This window comes from Echeneis naucrates, chromosome 5 (genome assembly GCF_900963305.1).
Source record: "Echeneis naucrates chromosome 5, fEcheNa1.1, whole genome shotgun sequence".
Taxonomy (NCBI): Eukaryota; Metazoa; Chordata; class Actinopteri; order Carangiformes; family Echeneidae; genus Echeneis; species Echeneis naucrates.
Genome location: NC_042515.1, coordinates 10792168 through 10811889, shown reverse-complemented (window position 1 = coordinate 10811889; position 19722 = coordinate 10792168). Strand labels below are relative to the sequence as shown.

At 41.4% G+C, this 19722-nt stretch overlaps 1 protein-coding gene across 2 annotated transcripts in view; it reads right to left on the bottom strand.

The window, feature by feature from the left end:
- The window catches only part of cacna2d2a (calcium channel, voltage-dependent, alpha 2/delta subunit 2a), a 133272-nt gene that overhangs the window by 28037 nt on the left and 85513 nt on the right, over positions 1–19722 (bottom strand). For both annotated transcript variants that reach the window (XM_029501182.1, XM_029501181.1), the window contains exons 7-8: positions 8523–8654; positions 8237–8294 (exon numbers count right to left, since the gene is read on the bottom strand). In XM_029501182.1, the coding sequence (XP_029357042.1) occupies positions 8237–8294; positions 8523–8654 (190 nt within the window). The remainder of the gene's footprint in view (positions 1–8236; positions 8295–8522; positions 8655–19722) is intronic.

Genomic DNA, 19722 nt, shown 5'->3' with positions numbered 1-19722 from the left:
GACGAAGTGACTTCCCCCAGGACACTCCCTAGGCTGTTCAAATCCGGTTTTCAGACACAACCTGGGCCCTGCTCTGCTGAAAAGCGGCCTGGAAAACCCCAGATGGAGCAGAGACTCGGCAGCACCAGCACTGCCTTGCAAGAGGTCGATTAACTGAGCATGCCCAGACCGAATATGGGCAAAATGTGTGTATGTGTGAGGGAGAGGGGGAGGGAGAATCCAATTATTTCCAATAATAAAGAATGCTACATCAAAGGTAGAACTTGTGCAGCTCTCCACAACTGTGTGGCATATGAAATCAGGTCTGGAACCATGAGTCATATTGGCATGCTTGACTTTTATCAATTTAATTACTGAAATCTTAATTTGCACGAGTGCGAGGCAGAGGGAGAGGAGGAGAGATCTGAGACTCCACACAGTGATGGCCTCTTTCTTTCGAGCGGATGGGGTTTGTGAAAGCAATCATCGATGCAGGACAGAGACTCAGTCAGAATGTGGCCCACGTCTCCGTTCCCCCAGGCTCACGGACGGAGACACCCTGTCTGGAGATTGAAGGAGGGTCATTTGGTGATGGCTGATGCCTGCAGACCAACTGCAGGATTTCATTAACTTCCCTGTTCAGCCTATTTCTCATGGAGGAGAATAGTCCTTTAATGGGACTTCAAGTTATTTTGAAGGGGCTAAATGTTAATTATACAGCAATGCAGACCTCTATTACTCAGTCATTATGGGTCATTTGACAATGTAAAACCTCACAATGGCAGACCGTGTAAACTTTGGCCCTGAAATCTGCTGAGAATATATTGCTTTCAAGCAGCTCATTTTTTCCTCTAACTGTGAAAGAGGCAGCATTGATCAGCAGTAATGGCGTTTAAGAGGAATGTGTGAGTAGTGATGGAGTAGAGAAGAGCAACACATGATCCAGAACAGCACTGAAGCAGTAGTGCTACCATGGCTGATCTTCACTGCAGATTGTCTTGGCGTATCAGAGCCGCTTCCCTTTCACTTCCTTTTCCATCACTGAAGAACGATCAAATTCTTCTCGGTGCCTCTGAGCAGAGAACACCAGGATCAAAGAGAGGAGGATGGAGTCAAGGCTTTTTAGTCTCCAGGCTGATAGGCGGCTGTAGCATTCCGACAGATAGCAATCACAAATTGAGGCCGGTATCAGTGTATAATTCTCCACATTTTGACTCATGGATCCAGATGTGTTGTTTCTGCATGGATTCCAGTCAGTAATTACCTCTCAGCTTCTGCCCACTGATGCCATTCTTTCCCTGTCATTACCCAGTCTCCTGTGTGCCAAGACCAGGTGACAAGCAGATGGGCCTGGCTGGTGCTGAACCGAGCCCTGTCGGCTATTCTGTCCCACTGCGACACGACGATCAGCCATCAGCCGTTAGACTCAACATATCAGCCTATGGCCTCGGAAAGTTATGGTCAGCGTCTGACCACTGGAGGTGAACCATCACAACAAATGAGAGGATTTTATTTTGACATCGCTGCTGTATATGAGGATCTGATTCACTCTGGCAGCTTATTGTAGAAGAAGCTAATGTCCATTTCTCCTTTCATTCATATACCTGTCCATCATTTACAAGTATTTACATCCCATCTCTCAGCGAGTGATAACTACTTTGAGGGCAACGTGAGACCAACTGCCTGGTTGTAAACGAAAATATTTCAGCATTAGAGTAAATAAGATTCATGCTGGGGTTCCAGCATGCTGGGGTGGGGGTGGGGGCTTGTTTAGTGAACGCCCACACGCATGCCTGGATTCACCCATCAGCACGTGTCTGGTCTCATCACAAAAAGCTGACCAATCCCTCCAAAAAGATGGTTCTCTAAACCGATCTCTGCCCATGTACACTGTCAGCTCTTGTTTGACTTGTTTCCGCTGTTATGACGCTTTCTCCTATCTGGACAGCAACTTCTCCAAAGATTAACACACAAATTCTTTGGACTCTCATAATCCTGAGGGTGCAGTATAGGAAAAACAAAACGACCTTCACCCCACTATACTGTATACTACCAGCACTGCCCGCTCCCCCTTCCCTTGATCACCTTGTCCTGTCCTGTCTATTCTTTGTTTCCCCCTTGATTCACTGAGGTGTAGCACTCCCCCCTGCATCACAAAGGTGATTTCCTTCAATAAAAATCGACAAACTAGCTTCCAGGGAAGGTTGATAATGGGCAGATGCACTGAAAAATTGAAATGTTTGGCTGCAAGAAAAAGGGGTATCAAATTACAATGACCAACGCAGACAAAGAAATCTAAAAATCTATATATATATATATAAATATACACACACACACACACACACACTCCCAGTCAAAACTTTGAACACACTTTCTCATTCAAATGAACAGGAAAATGTGCCCAAACTTTTGATTGGTATATATATAAATTAAAAAACAAGTCTGACCGCAGCAGCGGTAATGACTTGTGAAATACAAGCGAGCCAAAACATTCATCATGTATGTCATAAAATAACTGTGTTCATGCCTTCACAAATATGTGTGTGACATTATGTACAATCACGTTGATGTCTGATATGCATGTGTGTCAACCGTGCTCTTTACACTGAGGTGGAATGAGGTATGGCTCTAAGTGAGAGGGGATTAAAGCAGCAACACAGCCACCCCACCGACAACACCCCCATATAAATCTAATAGAAATGCATCATACAAGCAATGAACACAATGACATATTCTTCGTTGTGGTGATCGTATTTCACTCTTTTTGCAACAGTCTGGTAAAAGGAGTCTCATTGGAATTCATGAAATAGTTTTATCATGGCACAGCGTTGTAAAATCAATACATTAACTGTGCCGGGGGCCTAACTCGCGCAGGAGATTGTATTTATGCACGCAGACACATTCCACAAAGTGTTGTGCATTACATTTAAATGGAGGAATTATCAGTGGCATACATATCAGATACATGCCATAGATATGTGCACCATGATACATCGAGTGACTTGGGCTTTATTTTTTTTATTTTGTTAACGCAAGTGTGCAGTCTTCTTGCTGTTTTCTGTGTGTGTTGGCACTTCATTGTTTGAATGTTGTCAATTATGTTTCTTGGCTCTTTTGTCCACTTAATATACCTCATGAGAGGGCTGCATAAGATGTGTGCATGTCCGCAATAATGCTGAATTTCCTCCACCGTCTGAACTCCGATATGCATGCATCATGTTCATGCCGTAATAGAACTGTATGTAACACAGAAAAAGTGCTTGTGGGTGTGAATGTGTGTGTGTGTGTGTGTGTACGCCTAAGTGTGTGTGGATTTGTGTTGTGCTGATGGGCGTATTATTTTATGGACTGCTGCTCTCTTAATGCTCATGTGGATGTGGCAGGCGAATAAAGATTGAATTAAGATAAAAATATAGGAGGATGGCGTCCAGAGAGCCTGCAGGAGAAAGAGATGTTGTCTGCTGCTTATTTATTCCACTTTCTTTGGATTATTGGAAGTGTCGGTACCAACATTCATATTTCCATCTTTGAGTTGTGCCTGAGAAGAACACACAAAATTCTACGCTCAATTTCTCCACCACATTCCCCTCTCAACGAAGTACAAAATATTGAATTAGTCCTGCACATTGGAGCACATCAGTATCAATTATGAGTATGAGAATGAGTCTGTTACTGCTGCTCTTAAGATGGAACAAACGGTCTCCCACTGTGTGTTTATATATGTTGGCTAAAACATAAAATGCCATTCTGCAGGTAAACGTACTCAAACTTTGCATCGCCTTCATTTTCACCATTCTTTATTTGAGTCTGCCTCAACCCCAAGTGAGGAGGGAAGAAAGTGAAACGAACGAAGAGTGGAGAATAACTGCAGGAAAAGATGAAAGATGGAGCTGTAGCTATTAAGAATGAATGGTATTCTGGGGAGCCTCAGCTTCGAAGGTTGACCAGTAGCTATAACATTTACATAGAGGTTAGATTGACTTCTTAAAGAAATCAATATGAGATATAGTCTGCATGCCATTGTGAACCAGGGAGGTAATGGGATCTCTGCAACGCTTGGCTAACAGGACTCCTTGCCTGTCTCTGCTGACTTCTCCCTTCGCCCTTTCATTTCCCTCTCCCCCCTCTGCCTTGACTTCTCGCTATGCTTCGCTTCCCTTGATATCACGAACAGACATTATAATGGACAAATGTTAATAATTAATATCAGAGCAATTGGAGACAATTAAGTATGTTGACTGGACCATTAATTTTCCCGGGGCTGTTGGTGGGGGCGAAGAAGGGGGAGAGAGCCCATCTGTAGAGGCAGACGGCCCACCAATCTTTTTGGTAAGAAGTGCACCTGGTCAGCTCTGGCCAGGTCAGCCCTGCTATCATCCATCCGTCGCGGAGAAACTACAGGTCTATTAAGCTACAAACTGGCCATGAATTCTGCCCGCTATTTCCACTCTTCATACTGAATCACTGTTTATGACTGAGTGATGAGCCCCCAGAGACAGTGTTAGTGCAAGCATTACTCAAGCATGTCCTGTGATTGTGCCTGTGTGTTCCAGTGGTTATACTGGTATTTGAAAAGCTCCATTATCTATCTGGCATTTCAGCCCAATTCTGATGTATCTGAGTGGAGATGAGACTTTTGTTTGCCTGTTTGTGTTTGTTTTGCACAGGACTAAAAGTCTAGTCTGGGAGGTTTTAATTTCCGCCCTGTTTGCTCAGATTTTTTGCAATAAAGTTTCATTTAATGTTATTACTCATGATACTACACGCACTATAAAATTTCTTGCACATCAGATATGATTTCTATCAGAGAATAATTTAATCCAGGATTCATCATTGATCGGCTCTTTGCTTTACAATTAGAAGAGAGAAAGAGGAAAAAAAATGCCGGCTAACATCCTCTTACTTTGAATAACATTGGACAGCAAAAAGTGTTTATGAAAATGTACGAAAACTCTGGAAGCAAGTCCACTATGAGAGCAGAGGTTAATTAGCGTAGGTTGTTAGTTGCCCTTTCATGATATGAATAAAACTACATAATGAGGGTCCTTTCAAACTACCTCACTTTAAAAGATGAAAACACATTTTCTCTTTCTCGAATAGATGAAAGTCCAAATTAAAAAGGAGTAAAATACATTTATTTCTGAATTCTCCGCAGGGGTTGTGCTGCTTTGGTCTGGTTTGACCAGAAACTTATGATAGCTCTGATAAGTTTAGCAAGGTATTATTCATCATTTTGTAACGATAAGTAGCGTGTCTATTGTTCCTTTTGTTACACTGGATTTTAGTATGTCACAGTGCTACGTTCCTGAAATGTTAGATTGCCCCACTTTAAAGCGCACTTAGGTAAAGGTAATAACATGTGGGTTTGTTCAAAAAAAGGAAAATGATTGTAGTCTCTCAGATGCCTGTTAAATTTTTATTGTATAGTGCCAATTCACCCCAGAAGTAGTCTCAAGACACCTTCCAAATAGAGCATGTCTAAGCCTTATCAACGTAAAATTAATTACAGGGATCCAACAATTCTTACCAAGAGAAAGCACTTGTCAGCAGAGGCTCCTTTTAAGAGGCAGAAACCTGGAGCAGAACCTGACATTAACTACTTCAATGGGTTGCAGCTATTCTTTCTACAAATATGGAAATTCTGTAGTATTATATTTTACAAATATAGCTGCAGTATTATCTACGTTTACGCCCGTAAACTAGATAAGGACTGAAATTTCAATTCAACTGACTCTCCCAGTGGGTGCACGAGTTGTGTTTTGTCCCACTTGTGTTATCGCTCATGTTGTTGTTTGTGGCACGGTTCCCATGACGGATGCGGCTCTCTCATCCTGTCACATGACGGCCTTACCTAAGCCCTGTTGAGTGTTTCTGTAATGTGTGTGATTGGCTGCCCTCTCCAGAGAATGTCAGTCGGGGAGACAGCATGTTAGACTATAATCACACAAGTCTGACCTGACATATAATGACACTCCCTGCCACAGCCCCGCCACTCAGCACGGCTGGGCACAAGTTGCTAAGCAACAGGCCACAGGAAATGTCGAAGGCTCCGACACGAAGAAAAGCTCGACAGATATGACAGTGACAAAAATGGAGGACCACAGGGAAGGCAAGCTGGTGCTCTGCAAAGATATCCACCCGTTCCTTCGTCATGCACCGTCTTAAAAGCTGCTGCCGCTCAGCAGCCCGCCTCATTTTCTCATTTCCTCTGTCTTCCTTTCTTTAGGAAGCATCTCCTAGTCAGAGTGTGTAAGAAAATTAAAGTCTTGTTATTGTGCTGACGGATCAAAGACTGTAACCTTGTTTTAAGTTGTCCTTCGACATAACGCCTTGTGTTTTCCAGCATTCTTCATGTTTATCACGTTGCCTGCTGTGACAGTGGAGCACCAGGGAGACTCTCTTTGGTTGTTAAGTTGATTAAATTGTCAGAGAACACCTCGTTAGGCTGATGATTACCAATACACTGAGGTCTTGGGCAATCCCTTTTCATTTTTATGTTAAAAGGCATAATATCAGTGCATTATCTAAAAGTAAACACGAGCGGCATCCAACAAGAGCCTGTTATCCCTGAATGACGGATCAAACCTCTCGGTTGTTTATCAGAACATGTTTAGAATTAACAGTAAAAAAATGGTGTGTGTTAATGTGTTTTGGGTGTCAAACTCATAACATTTTTGCCTGTTTTGATGTTTTACATTTTTTTTTTTTTTTAAATGGCTTAAAAGATTTTTCGTTTGGGATTGTGATTTTTTTAATATCTTTTTTTTTTGTATTTTATGACTATTACTTCCATTGTATTGATGTTTTTATGGACCATTTAATGAAACTTTGACCCTTTTAAACTCCACTTACACATCAAGATTGTGGATTTTGAGTTTCTTAATCTCAACCAGAATACAAAAACTTAATCTGTTTGTCTTTTGTTTGTTTGGTCTGAGCACGATGACTTCATCTGACAGCCAGGCCTGACCTCAAACAGCCACTCAAGCAGAGCTGGACAGAGAGGGAACCGGAAAACAAGGTCAGGTTTAATCAACATTGCTGCCATGATTATGTCCAGTTCACTCCAACCTGTAACCAGGCAACAGTCAGGGCTGCCAAAAAGCCGATGTGACAGTGGCAGGTAGACTGAATGTGGAAGGGTTGACAGGAGGCTCAGGCGGGTGGGTGAGGGGACTGTTTGGCTTGACTCAGCCTAGTTCTGTCCAACCTGTCACACTTGCCCACCCCAGAACTGTACAGGGATCAGCTGTTGAAGTAAGAACCACAGACAAGGATGTCCGCTTTGAACAAAAGCATTAGTCCCCATTTTGCTCTTTCCGTGTATCAAAACATGGATCTAGCTCACTATCACTTGGTGGGATAAATATGGGTCGGGAAAATGATTTGATCTCATTCCAAGAAACAATATCTTTTATTTAGCTGTAGGCTAAAGGGCTGCAGTAGCCAGAGACAAAGAAACGTCCAGGATTCTTTATCCAAGGCTGAATTTAAGAATTGAAGCTTTTCTTTTGTATATGTGACTACAGTTGTAAAGTTGTCACCACTTTAGTTAAATAATTTAAATTAGGTTAAAATAAATCACTGTGAAAGCTGCACTGATGCATACAACAGGTTACGTTTGTAACCAAGAGTATTTTGGAGTAGTGCCGTGAAGTAACAACATGTTCAACATGCAATAGGGGTTATAAATAAGAAGGTTACTTATTTAAAGTCCAACAATAGGCAAAGAAGTGTGAAGATTAGCTGAAGCTGAAAAAGACCCTGCTGTATCGTCTTTCTAAAAATCAAAGGCTATTGAAGGTTTACAGCACAAATTAAAAATTAAATATCCAGTATGTGTGTTTACTGACATCAACACAGTTTGTCACAATTTGAAGACAGCATGACAGTGCCGCTGCTGGCAGCACAGGTATTGCAGTGATGTGTTAAATCGGTGCAGCCATTGGTTAGACGCAGCTTCTCTGTGCTACAGAGGCTGAGAGCTAAGACAGACGTAAATGGTGTCCAACAGTCCACACTTATGTGGATCGAGACAATACTCTTATTAAAGCCAGCAAATCCGGTTACTTTATGCCCCTGTGGTGTCCCAAGGTGTTCAATTAGGAAACAATTGCCTCTGAAAATACCTGCAATGCTCAGGATGAAGGTACTGGTCACTCCTTTCAAATTCATCGTTCAATATGCGTTAAGCATAAGAGAGGAAGAAAAGAAATTACACTGAGACTTACAGGTTCAACAAAGATGTTGCACTTACCACGGTCTTCTACGGACGTCATACAGGTCAATCTTGTTGGGTGCCCTCCATGGTGTGGCTGATGAGAGTGAGGAAGCAAGTTATTGGTCATACAGGGCGCTGTGGGATTTTTCAAATCAGATTAGATCAAAGTAATCATAATTTCATTCCGTCTATCAAGTTACCAGTACAGTCATCTGATAAGAGATTTCCAATGTTCTGCTGCTGAAGGGCCATAGGGTCAATTTAGACTTTATCTTGCTGTGAGTTATCAGGCAGACTGTTGACTGAGTGCTCTGCGGCCCACCTGGGTAGTAACGGGTCACTCCTGTGGCACTGCCGAACACCTGCCACCGCAGAGAGCTGTCCTCACGGCGGTTTTCAATGAACACTCTCTCCAGAGCCTGGGTCCAGTTCAGTTCATTTAGGATGACTGGGGCTGCGGGAACACATAAGAGAAAAACAATGCAGAACAGGTAAATACGGGTCTGACTGGTTTCAAATGTACACATCAACATAGAACATTACATAAAAAAAAAAATAAATAAAAGAAGATAAAGTTTCCTTTCCCCTATTTTTAATCTCCCCAAGATTTCTCCTGCAGGGAGTACCCTTTTCACAAGGTTTTTTTTTATAAACAAGGTTTTTTGCAACAAGCACAACTCAGAATATAGCCTCTGGTTATATAAAAAGAAAAAAATAAATAAATAAATAAATCGCAGAGAATTACAAATGAGGTGCTGATTATGTGGTGTAGCCCCTCGAAGTATGTAGTAAAATAAACCATATGTGTTTAAACTACAGGCACTGAAAATAAGTTTTTGGAATCCGATTTACATCCAGAAACTTCTATTATTGATACGTTACATTTGTTCTTTAATATGCACAATTTAACAAAGCAGTTTCCTAATTTAAAACCATATAAATAATGTGTTTAGTAATGAGGATAAAATATAGTGTAACCAATGTGCAAAATACTATTTTTTTTTCCTTACAGTTCCCCAAAGGTCAACTCTTCTTTCTCAACAACCTTGTCCATGCCAGCAGCAGTAAACTAAGTACATAGGAATGGATGTATGAGCACGGCCCGGCTGGCGGTATTCCTCTTAGCGGGGCATCGGCCTAATCGGAATCATCGCTGTCGAGTACGGATGAGGAATCTGAGATGACCTTGGAGGAGGTCATGTGTCACCTGGAGCATGAAGAAGCTGAAGCCACTTCTGAACTTCTGATAGCTTTGAAATACAAAGCTATTTCTGTGTTGGAGGATTGAGAGGAACAAGAAAGTGGAAAGAAGACGAAAAAAAAAAAAACCTGCTCACCTAACTGTGTCAATGTGTGTGTTTTGATTTAAAACGTAAGGTCATAGATATATCTCAGGTCAGTGTTGCTTTGTGAAATGGATTAATGGTCTTTTAGAGAGGTATTCATCATCTAGTCAGCAAGAAATGAAATAACATGCCGCTGGTGGTAGTAAAATAATGCTATTGTAGCTTCAAAGAGTACCTTGTTTCCTTTCTAAGTCACTCAAACATAACTCATATTCTTTTTGTCTGTATCATATATATTTCTACAACCCCCCCAACACACACACACACACACAACCAGCCAAAATGCTCTCAGTCTGTGTTTAGCAGCAAAGCTGAAGTCAGAAGATGGGGAGTGCAATCAAAGCTTCAATAGTCACCTGATTAAAGAGGAAACAAGATCAGGCGCTGAGCTGAGGAGAAGTCCACTCGCTCCTCTGATTTAATTACTTGACCAACCAAAGCTAGATTAGCCTCTGAAGCAAAGTCCATCTTTTCTTGACCCCTCGTTTGAATTTCACACAAATACATCATCATTTCCCATCCTTCCCATTCTTTTCAATTGCTGCTCAGATACTTTGAAAGCCTATCGGTTTAAAGGTGAGAAATAGAACCTCCTATCTTATTCATCCACCACTTTCACCCTGAGCTGAAATCTTCAGGTGAATCACAATCATGCAGTTGTTACCTAAAAACACAACAGTATTCCTATTTTTTCAGCTGTAAACTCTATTCCATCTTGGCAAACTCTTTCCGAAATTTGGGCTCAAAACAGAGCTAAGTTTCTTCACTCTCTAGAATCCTGTAAAACAAATACACACAAACTTACACATGCGCACATGCAAGCTCACTACACAAGCCCTAAGTAGTGTCTGGAGGACAGGAATATATGAAAGCCAAGTTGCTGCCATCACCAAGGGGAGCTCCTCAACGTGTTTTTCTAAAAATTCATAGACATAATCACAAAGGTAGAATGGAGGAGGATGGATGCAGCCCTACAGGACCGATGGGGATAAACATAAAAATCCAGAGAGAGGAGGATGATTGATAGAAACCAACACAGAATTTAACACAAATGAGTGGCTGGTTTCACGACCTGTAAAAGGAGATTTCTCACTCAACATGGGAAGGAGCAAAAAGAACAAGCAAAGCTCCCCAAAATCCTTAAAATGCTAAATAGAAAATGGTAGATGTCTGATTATTTATAAAAAGCTAAATGGTCATTTAGCTTTCCTGTATTTGGAGGTGTTGGGGTGAGGTTAGCATTAAGGCTTCACAGCATCAAGGTTCTGGGTCTGAAGCCGGCGGTTCCCTCTGCTGTAACCCTGCTGAGAAATGACAACAACCCCGTAGAGCAAAAAACTGCAGCTCTTGGAATGGCCACTTGAAGCTGGCTCCAAAAGCAATTCATATCACATAGACTTCAAATGTTCAAGCAGAAATAAAAGCAATGTTTCTGGTCACAGCAGGTACAGTCATTTTTCTCTTCATGACTAGAGTGAGTGAGACTTTCCATACAACTCATAATTTTTCATTCTGAGCATCTTTATATTTTATTTATTAGATTTTTCGATTCGCCGGATGTTTGGCTGCCCACTCTGCTTCAAAACCACTCTTCAAAAATCAGTTACGTTGCAGAGGTTGCAGCCATCTTTAATTCAAGTTCATGGTCCAAACCACAGGCCTTTCTGTGTGGAGTTTACATGTTCTGACCGAGCCTGCCTGTTCCCTCTGCGTACTAAAACTTCATCCCACAATCCAAAGAAATGTACATTGCAGTAAATTGTGGGTGTAAAACACCACCCTGCAGGTGTAAGTGCTATAGAGACTGGGCGAATGGATGATGTGCTGTTCCTGTTGCTGTAAAACATACAGTTACAGTTATAGCTCATCAGCTCTGTCAACTTTTTGTTGTATAGCTATTTCATGACTTATTCCTGAAGAGCACATACTGGGTGACATTTCTCCTACGAACTCGGCTGCCTTCGCCAAGAAACACAAAAAAGAGGGAATGTCTTCATGTTCTGTCACACAGCACGGTGCTTACATTGCAACAACCAAAGAGACAACTGTAGAGAGTGTGTTAGATTAGAGAAGATATTTTACTGACATTAACGGTGAAATTTTCTGGGAACCTACCTATGCATTTGAATTTCACGTGGGTCGTGCATTACTTGGCGTTTAGCAAGTCATCCGATTAATGTGTAAAAAGTATTATTCCTTTGAGCATGAGATATCACAGCGGGCTGCTGCAATAACAGCTTGTGTGCTGTGAAGTCCTGGGCGCTCTTATCTGAGGAGGCACTGGGTCCGTGATGACCGGCCAAGGGCGCCGAGGCATTCTGTGACATCTGTTGAAAACTAGAACCTCCTCAGCTACCCAACTAACATCAAGGTATTGACCAAAGTCTGGCTGGCCACACAAGACCGATTATTTAGTCAGATCGCTGCTTAGGACCGTGCATTCACATAAATCTAATACCTGTGATTATGTGCGCGGCGTGTTCCCTCAGTGTTTACATTTGTTCATTCCCAACCAACCGCTGGTCAGTCTTCATCTTTCGACCTAGCGTAGCGAAACAGTGCATGTGTGTTTAATTCGCCAGTTTAAACCAAATCAGTCATGTCTTCTGTTGGTCCGAACCAAACACACACATGAAAAGGCACATCTGTAGGAGATCTCTGCAGAAAAACGGGCACATCAGAGATAAGGGAACGCAACAAAGTAATTCTGTTTGATTTATTCAGTTAGGATATGCTGTGACTTCTCTGGACAGTTGATAAAAAGACAAATTTCCCCTTGGGGGCAAATATACTCACATAGGCGGACAGAACCCCCAGGCATTGGGGGTCATGCTTTCACATGAAACGCGCCTCTCTCTGATATCTTTAAAAGGTAATTCATCAGCGTGCCATTCCCCTGACATTTAGAGCACCCTTGGCTTTGCCCCTTTATGGAACAAGACCGCACACTAAGTAGGGAAACAATTATGACGGGGATTTATGGAGCATCTCTGCGTGAGATCATTCTTCAACCCCTTTCCCATACCAACTTTATCCCATGACCCCAGCTCCACATACACACATTATTCATACTGATATACTTGTGATAAGGAGCCAGCCACAGCAATCTGAGCTATGCTGTGTATTAACTCTGCGCTACAGGAATCGGTAGCCATACATGCATTGATTGTACACAGAGAAAAAAAAAAAAAAAAAAGGCACAGTGGCTTGTAATATATCACAGTAGAACACAAGCGGTCCCTCATAAGACGCCCATAACAGTAATGGAGCTAAAGCTATTAGCTGAGCCCCTTTGAAGAGCCATAACCATCATTGCTGTCATTGGCATAAGCCGTTTACTTGTTTTGCTTTTTAAATTGAGAGACTAAGTGCTTCTGGTGTAGTTTAAGTCTGCTAAGTTTGAGCCAAAAGCAGGCAGGTAGGGTAACAGTTAGGCATATACAGCATGTTTAGCATCCCAGTGAGTGAATATCTAGATAGCGCAATCTTCCAAATCTCAACTGGAAGATTATCTGGATCATATATTATAACTTATATAGATTATAAAGGAAAAAAAAAAAAAGTCTGTTCACTTAGACAATCAATTCACATCAATTACAAATGCCCCGCTCACCCTATCAACCAAACAGATTCTCAGAAAGTTTGATTTGAATTTTTCATCCTTAATCTCTGAAGCTTTCCTTTACTTTAATTCCAGCCCAAAGCAGTTGGGGGGGGGTTTGTGGCTCTTAGTAATTAAATTCAGCAGCAACATGCATTTCCACAAAAGGTGTCCCAGCTAAAGAGGATTATTTGAAGGTGCCACTAGAAACGGCTTTCAAAGAATTTTAAAGGTCAGTAACAAAATCTGTGTTGTTGTAATTTGGACGAAGTGACACTGTAAATCAAACACGTTACAGAGCAGCATGTCGGAATTTATATGTGCCACATCCTTCTCTGTCTCTGAGCTATCAGCCCGATTCCTCCTCCATGTCACCCCCATCTCCTGTTTCCTTCCTGCCGCTCCCCCTCTCCTTTCCCTTCAGGGCTGCTTTGTGGCCTGGCTGAGCGTTAAAAGAGAAAAACCTTAAACCTTTCATCCTACAGAGGAAACTGAAACAAACAGAAATTGGCAGAAGCTCACACATGCACAAACACAAGCTCAAACAAAGTGTAAGGCTTTACTGAGGAAACTGGCTTTTTTTTTGGTAGCTTTGGTCTCAGAAAAGTAACACCCAGAAGATACTGTACAACCTCATTGGTATTCTTTCCAGTTTACTTTACAAAACCATGCCCCAAGAATTCATTTTGTAACTAATTACTATTACAATTCATGTGCAGGATTCAAACTGTTTCACTCAGGAATAAGATTTAGTAGGGGGGGTGGGCTGTGTCTGAGAGGGGGTGATTATTAATATATACAGACAGAAGACAGAGGGGAGATATTTTACCACACCTCCAGAGTGCTTCTCAAAAATAAATTTTCTAATTAAAGAAGCGCAGTAAATAACAAACACGTGAAATGTAATTTGTGAGGCTGATGGTGAGTGAAGTGGAGTTTGCTGTGCTGACAGCTCTAATTAGCGTGCGGGTAAATGATAGTGCCCCTTCACTGGGCACACACCAAAGGGGTTGGATGGGTGAGGGGCAGAGAGAGAAAGATGGGGTCTGTAAAGTTGATGACAGAAATACGGCCTGTGTTTTTACTATCTCTCAAACTCCATTCTCCTTATCCCACTCTCTCTGCTGCCGTCTGGTTTTTTTGTTTGGTTTTTCTATTTGGCACTTTTCTTCCACACATTTAAATCTGGTTTGTTGAGTTGATCTGGGACGTTGGCCGAGTCGGTTGACAGGAAAGCTTCCTCCACTTGAAGGAACCTGGGGCCTGTGAGACAAATACAGGTTGTATGTGCTGCACATGCACGCACACACACACAAAAGATGGTGTTTTACATGTAGCTGAGGCAAATTTCGAAATTTACAGCTTCTTCTGGTAACATGAAGAATTTGGCTGATGTAAGGCACAACCAGTTACTAATTGGTGCTGAAGATGCTAAACTCATTTCTTTCCAGTGTCACTTCCTCTTTCTGATTCAGCCTATCAAAACTCGCCAATGTCCCCCCACTACCAGGCAAGAAGGCTACTCACAGATATATTTCAAACACGATGAGAAACATCAGAGGTAGCTGCACATGAAACTGCACAGATTAAAATCATTCTCTTCTTTCCAAACAGAGTGATCCAGCCATATACCACAGAGAACTTAATTTACATCCAACGTGAAGCCTTAACCTACCTAGAGTATTACACTTTAGCTGAATATCCTTCATTGTTTCAGACGAGGGGGGGGGCTGGTAGTGATGAACATTATGAGGATGATCACCTGCAGTGATTAGCTTTACAGTGAGTTTTTACGTCATTGTTCAGCTGTCTGACTGACTGCTCTCATTTTCAGCCATGAGCAGATGAACCCACTGTACAGCACCTGCTCCGCAGAGATACACAGTTTGCAACCAGCTGATGAACTCAGTGAAATATTTTACAGCAAAAGAGCCAGAAATTTCCCTTAGGAAAACGAAAAACAGAGATAATGGGAGGAGAATACTGGACTTCACTAGGCACTCTGAGACCCGACTTCAAATGAATGATAATGTTGCTCCATTACTGCTGTTTTTCTCACAAGTTAACCATATCCACATAAAAGGTGATGATGTGCTATTGTGTTCACAACTTCCCATGATAACCAAGTGGCAAAAAATAAATAAATAAATAAATAATAATCAGTGAATACAAGTTCAAGCAACCTAGGAAATAATGACTTCAGCTGCTTGATGAGAGTAATGTGCTTAACTTTTAAAACAGCTATAAATTATATTTCTGTGTTAACAGTGGAACCAATTAATATAGGTCTCCTTGTATAGTAACAAATCTGCAGTGAATTGTCATCCAACTCTGAAGTTATCCTTCACCTCTATAAAAGCCTTTTAGCCTCTACAAGGTTACTATTTACTGATCAAACACGACAGTTAAAGGCCACTGTATGTTTTATGCCCAATACCAAATGGCATGTGAACACAATTAGCAAATTTTAAGGAAAATATATAATATAAGGAAAATATTATTTAATCTTATTTTTTTTCTTCTAGCAGTGTTTAGCTTTATTATAATTGATATTTTTAATGTAAATTTTTTTTACAATCTAAATAAAAATGTTACCATCTGCTGGAAATGAGAATAAGTAGGAAAATAAGAAACCGTTTAATAATGTGCTTTTCTATCACCCTGAAGTGAACAAAGACAATATCTATTCTTGGTGTGAAGTTTTTGATAATTCTTGAATTTATGAAGAACGAATAATGAATTCATAAAACCAATATCATCATATATTGTATTGTATAAACTGGCAATATGTAAAGCTGATGTCATGATGTTGAAAGGAGCAGTCACAGGAACAATCAGACAGACAAGTATAAGGAAAGCAGGGAAGGGTAGCAATGACGTTGGTGACGTGCGTGTGTGTGTGTGTGTGTGTGGAGGCTGAAATGCAAAACATTTAAGCCCCGCTCGCTCATCTGCACATACAGTTATCCAGACCTCGCCATTCATTTGTGATAACCAAGTTTCTCACTGTGCCTGACTACAATAGCAAACTGACAAGATGACATTAGGCTGCTGGAAAAGGCATCACATGCAGTGGATTTAAACTTCAAATTTAATGAAAAATATGTCCCACGTTCACTGGTGGTTTTCTCTTTTCCCTGCTGGCAATTGTGGCTGCTTATTCTCATATAAACACCAATGTAGTCATGCACTATCTGTATGCGATACACACATAATTTCCTACCTTTAAAAAAAAAAAAAAAAAAGCTGATTTACAACCGTCCACATTTTCTGCATGCTATAATTTACATGGAAACTAAAGAATCTCCCAATCCAGTTTAGTATCCCCCATCAGCAACAGGAACTCCGTTTACCAGCAAGACCGTACAGAATCTACAAAATAGTCACCAAACAACACTTTCTGTATTCCCGTATGCCCTCTGTGTTTTCGCCCTTCTGTTTCTGTCTTTTTAAAGATTATATTCCCAGAGGCCTTGGTCTACAATTATTCAGCAAACCTGCTCATCTTTGCAATTTCCGAAGCATTCAGTGAGAGAATAAAACCTGTTTCTCCATGGATGACACCACCCACATCAATTTATTCCTTTGTGGCAGTGTTGTGATGTCCATCCTGTAATAAGCAACCATAATTAGAAGAAAACTGTATGAATGTTTGACCTACGATAATTAGAAAGTTTGCAGGCTTGGCAGCAGGAATCAGCAGTGGGATAATGAATCATAAAATGGTTCATTACTGCGCTCAGGGAACACTCTCAATCTCAATAAACGGACATGGGGCCTAGCAGACGAATCAAACCCGGACGCATACACTGCCTCATTTAGCTGCTGAAAGGATCACAATAATAATAATAATAATAAAAAAAAAAAAAAAAAAAAAAAAAAAAAAAAGAGAGAGAGGGATTGTTTTTTTTTTTTTGCTCTAAATGGTTCCTATTATTAAAGGGTCTCTTTGCCCTCCTTCCTTCCTACCCTTTCTTCTTTTTTTTTTTTTTTTATTAATCCTTCCCTCTATCACTCAGTCCATCTCCAAGGATACCCATTTTGATTTGACTGGCAATTCAAACTGCAATTTTTGTTTAGTTTTTTTTTTTCCAGTGCATTAACAGTGTGCACAAATCAAAACAAGTCACTCCAGCCGCATGAAATATGAGTGACAATAAACAACAACCTGGGGCCTTTCTGTGTAGAGTTTGCATGTTCTCCCCGTGTGTTTCCTCGTGGGTTTCCTCCCACCGTTTGAGTTAACTGGTGACTCTAAATTGTCCGTAGATCTGAGTGTGCTTTGGTTGTTGGTCTCTGTCTGTCTCTGTGTGTTGGCCCTGGGATGGACTGGTGACCTGTCCAGGGTGTACCCCGCCCTCGTCTGGTGTGAGCTGCTCCAGCACCCCCATGGCCCGGAAACGGATTAGCGGTGGAAGATGAATGAATGAATGAGCATTAAGTGTTGAACACCATGCTGCACTTTGGACTGTGCTCCACTCTTCCCACAGTATCCTTTCTCTTCATTTCCTCTGGCCTCCCTCTGAAGACTGAGCACTGAATCTGCCCACTCACACTGCTTCTCCTCTGCTAATCCTGTACCCACGGATATACCGTAGATCCGGACCTCTCCAGACCCACAGGACAACAGTCCGCCCACGTTTGTTTCCTCACACATCCTCTCCAAGGCACCCTGCAGGTTTCCACTGATGGGACCAGAGCAGAGCAGCTCACATAGAGAATAATGCACTTAGCCATCTTTCAAAACAATTGCAGATCCCATGACATCAGTGCAATGTAAATATCTGAAGGATAAGTTACTAATTAAGTCACAAAACTGTTCAGCACTGATTCAGCATTATGCTTCAATGACATTCTCAAAAAAAGAAAATAAAAACGGAAGAATGAACACTGATTTAGCAAAACAAATATGGCGCTTTTAAAGACCCAGGATAAAACTTAACTATTGACAGCTTGACCAGAGATTCAAAAATGTTACAAAGTGGCTAATGTAGCCGTGAGTCTTTGGCCTTCAGAGTTGGCCACGACGACTGATTTTCAACAGATGTTGTGCGAAGTGACACGTCTTGAGTGAAATGATCAGATATCTTGAAGCTCCGTCTACAGCCACAAAGGGCTTTATACTAATTTGGTTCACATATTATATGGAGCAGTTTTTCACAAGACCCTGGAGCATGTTTAAATGCATACAATCTTTGGAATGGATACCTCAAGACTGAGCGCTCCCATTTCTTTTTGTGTATACGATTGTGTGTGTGTGTGTCTCGGACATTTGGTTCAGTAAGGTCTTAGAGAATCGCTGTATATTTGGGCAGCAACATGGTTTTTAACACTGTTTATTTATCATCAATGACTAAAACAGAGCACCCATGTTCATAATCAAGTTGGCACAAAATCTGCAGTTGGCAATCTCAGCACAGCAGACTGCGCAATGGGAGCTAACTAAACAACATCAACAGTAAACATTTTCCACAGAGCAGTAGAGAAAAAAATTATAATTTCATGCACTGAACCACTCTTCTCCTCAAGTCTCCACCAGGCTCAATCAAGAGGCCTTTATTCTCTGACTTATATCTTCAGACAGGAGAACCAAGGCCAGCTCAAAATGGCTGCAGGAACAATGTGCAAGCCTGATTGCTCTATTGTGAGTTAGCCGTGGCCTTCGACATCTCCTCCTGAACCAAGAGTGTCTAATTCAGACAAGATTTGTCTGGAGACACAGCTGGAGGGCATTGTTGCAAACAGGTGCCATACACAGCCTGTTCAACAAAGAAGGCAAGGAGCTAGACAATAACAGACAGAAAAAATTGCCACTGTGAAAATGGCTGTCTGTCTGGGCATGCTCTGGTTTTTGAGTCTTTAAAGTGGCAAGCAGAGAGCATTCAATAGGTTAGATGTGGGTAGCAGAAGGAACATGCCAAGTAAAGTCAGAGGCCTGGAAGGTGCGTGTGCTCCCTTTAGTCCATTTGGCAGCTGCATACAAAGTGTTATATTTGCAGGGCAGCACAGTGCCAGACAGGAAGGGCAGAGTCCCGGAGCGAGGAGGCACAGCCATAGTTTTGGAATACATTAGAGAGTATATAATCTAAAATTACGTTTGTGATTTTAAGTTCTGGGTTATATAAAAGAATGGAGAAATGGTGCTGATGTTTTGAGAGGGGAAAGGTCAACTGCAAGCAAAAAGGCATCTATCGCATTTTAACTGGCTTCTTGGTCAAAAACAAAGACGTCTAATTTTAATTTTGATATTTCAAAATCACTCTCTTCAAGCTTCCCGAGGACTGATTTCATGGGGGCGCGCACATAAAATTCATTCAATCACACCTGAAGTGGGACGATAAATTAACGGCACCTATAATGTAAAAGTGCGCTTGACCTTTAAGGGTAATAGTTGTAGTAGCTAAGCTATAAATACATGGCAAAAACATTTCTGAAACAGTGAGGCTGTGGTGAGGCACTGAATGAATTTCTCCCTCATCCTCCACGATGAAGGTAAAAGAACTGACTGTAAACAGTCTTACTATTTTCCTTTCCTTATAGCAATTCAATCAATTCCTGCTGAAATCACTCTGAAG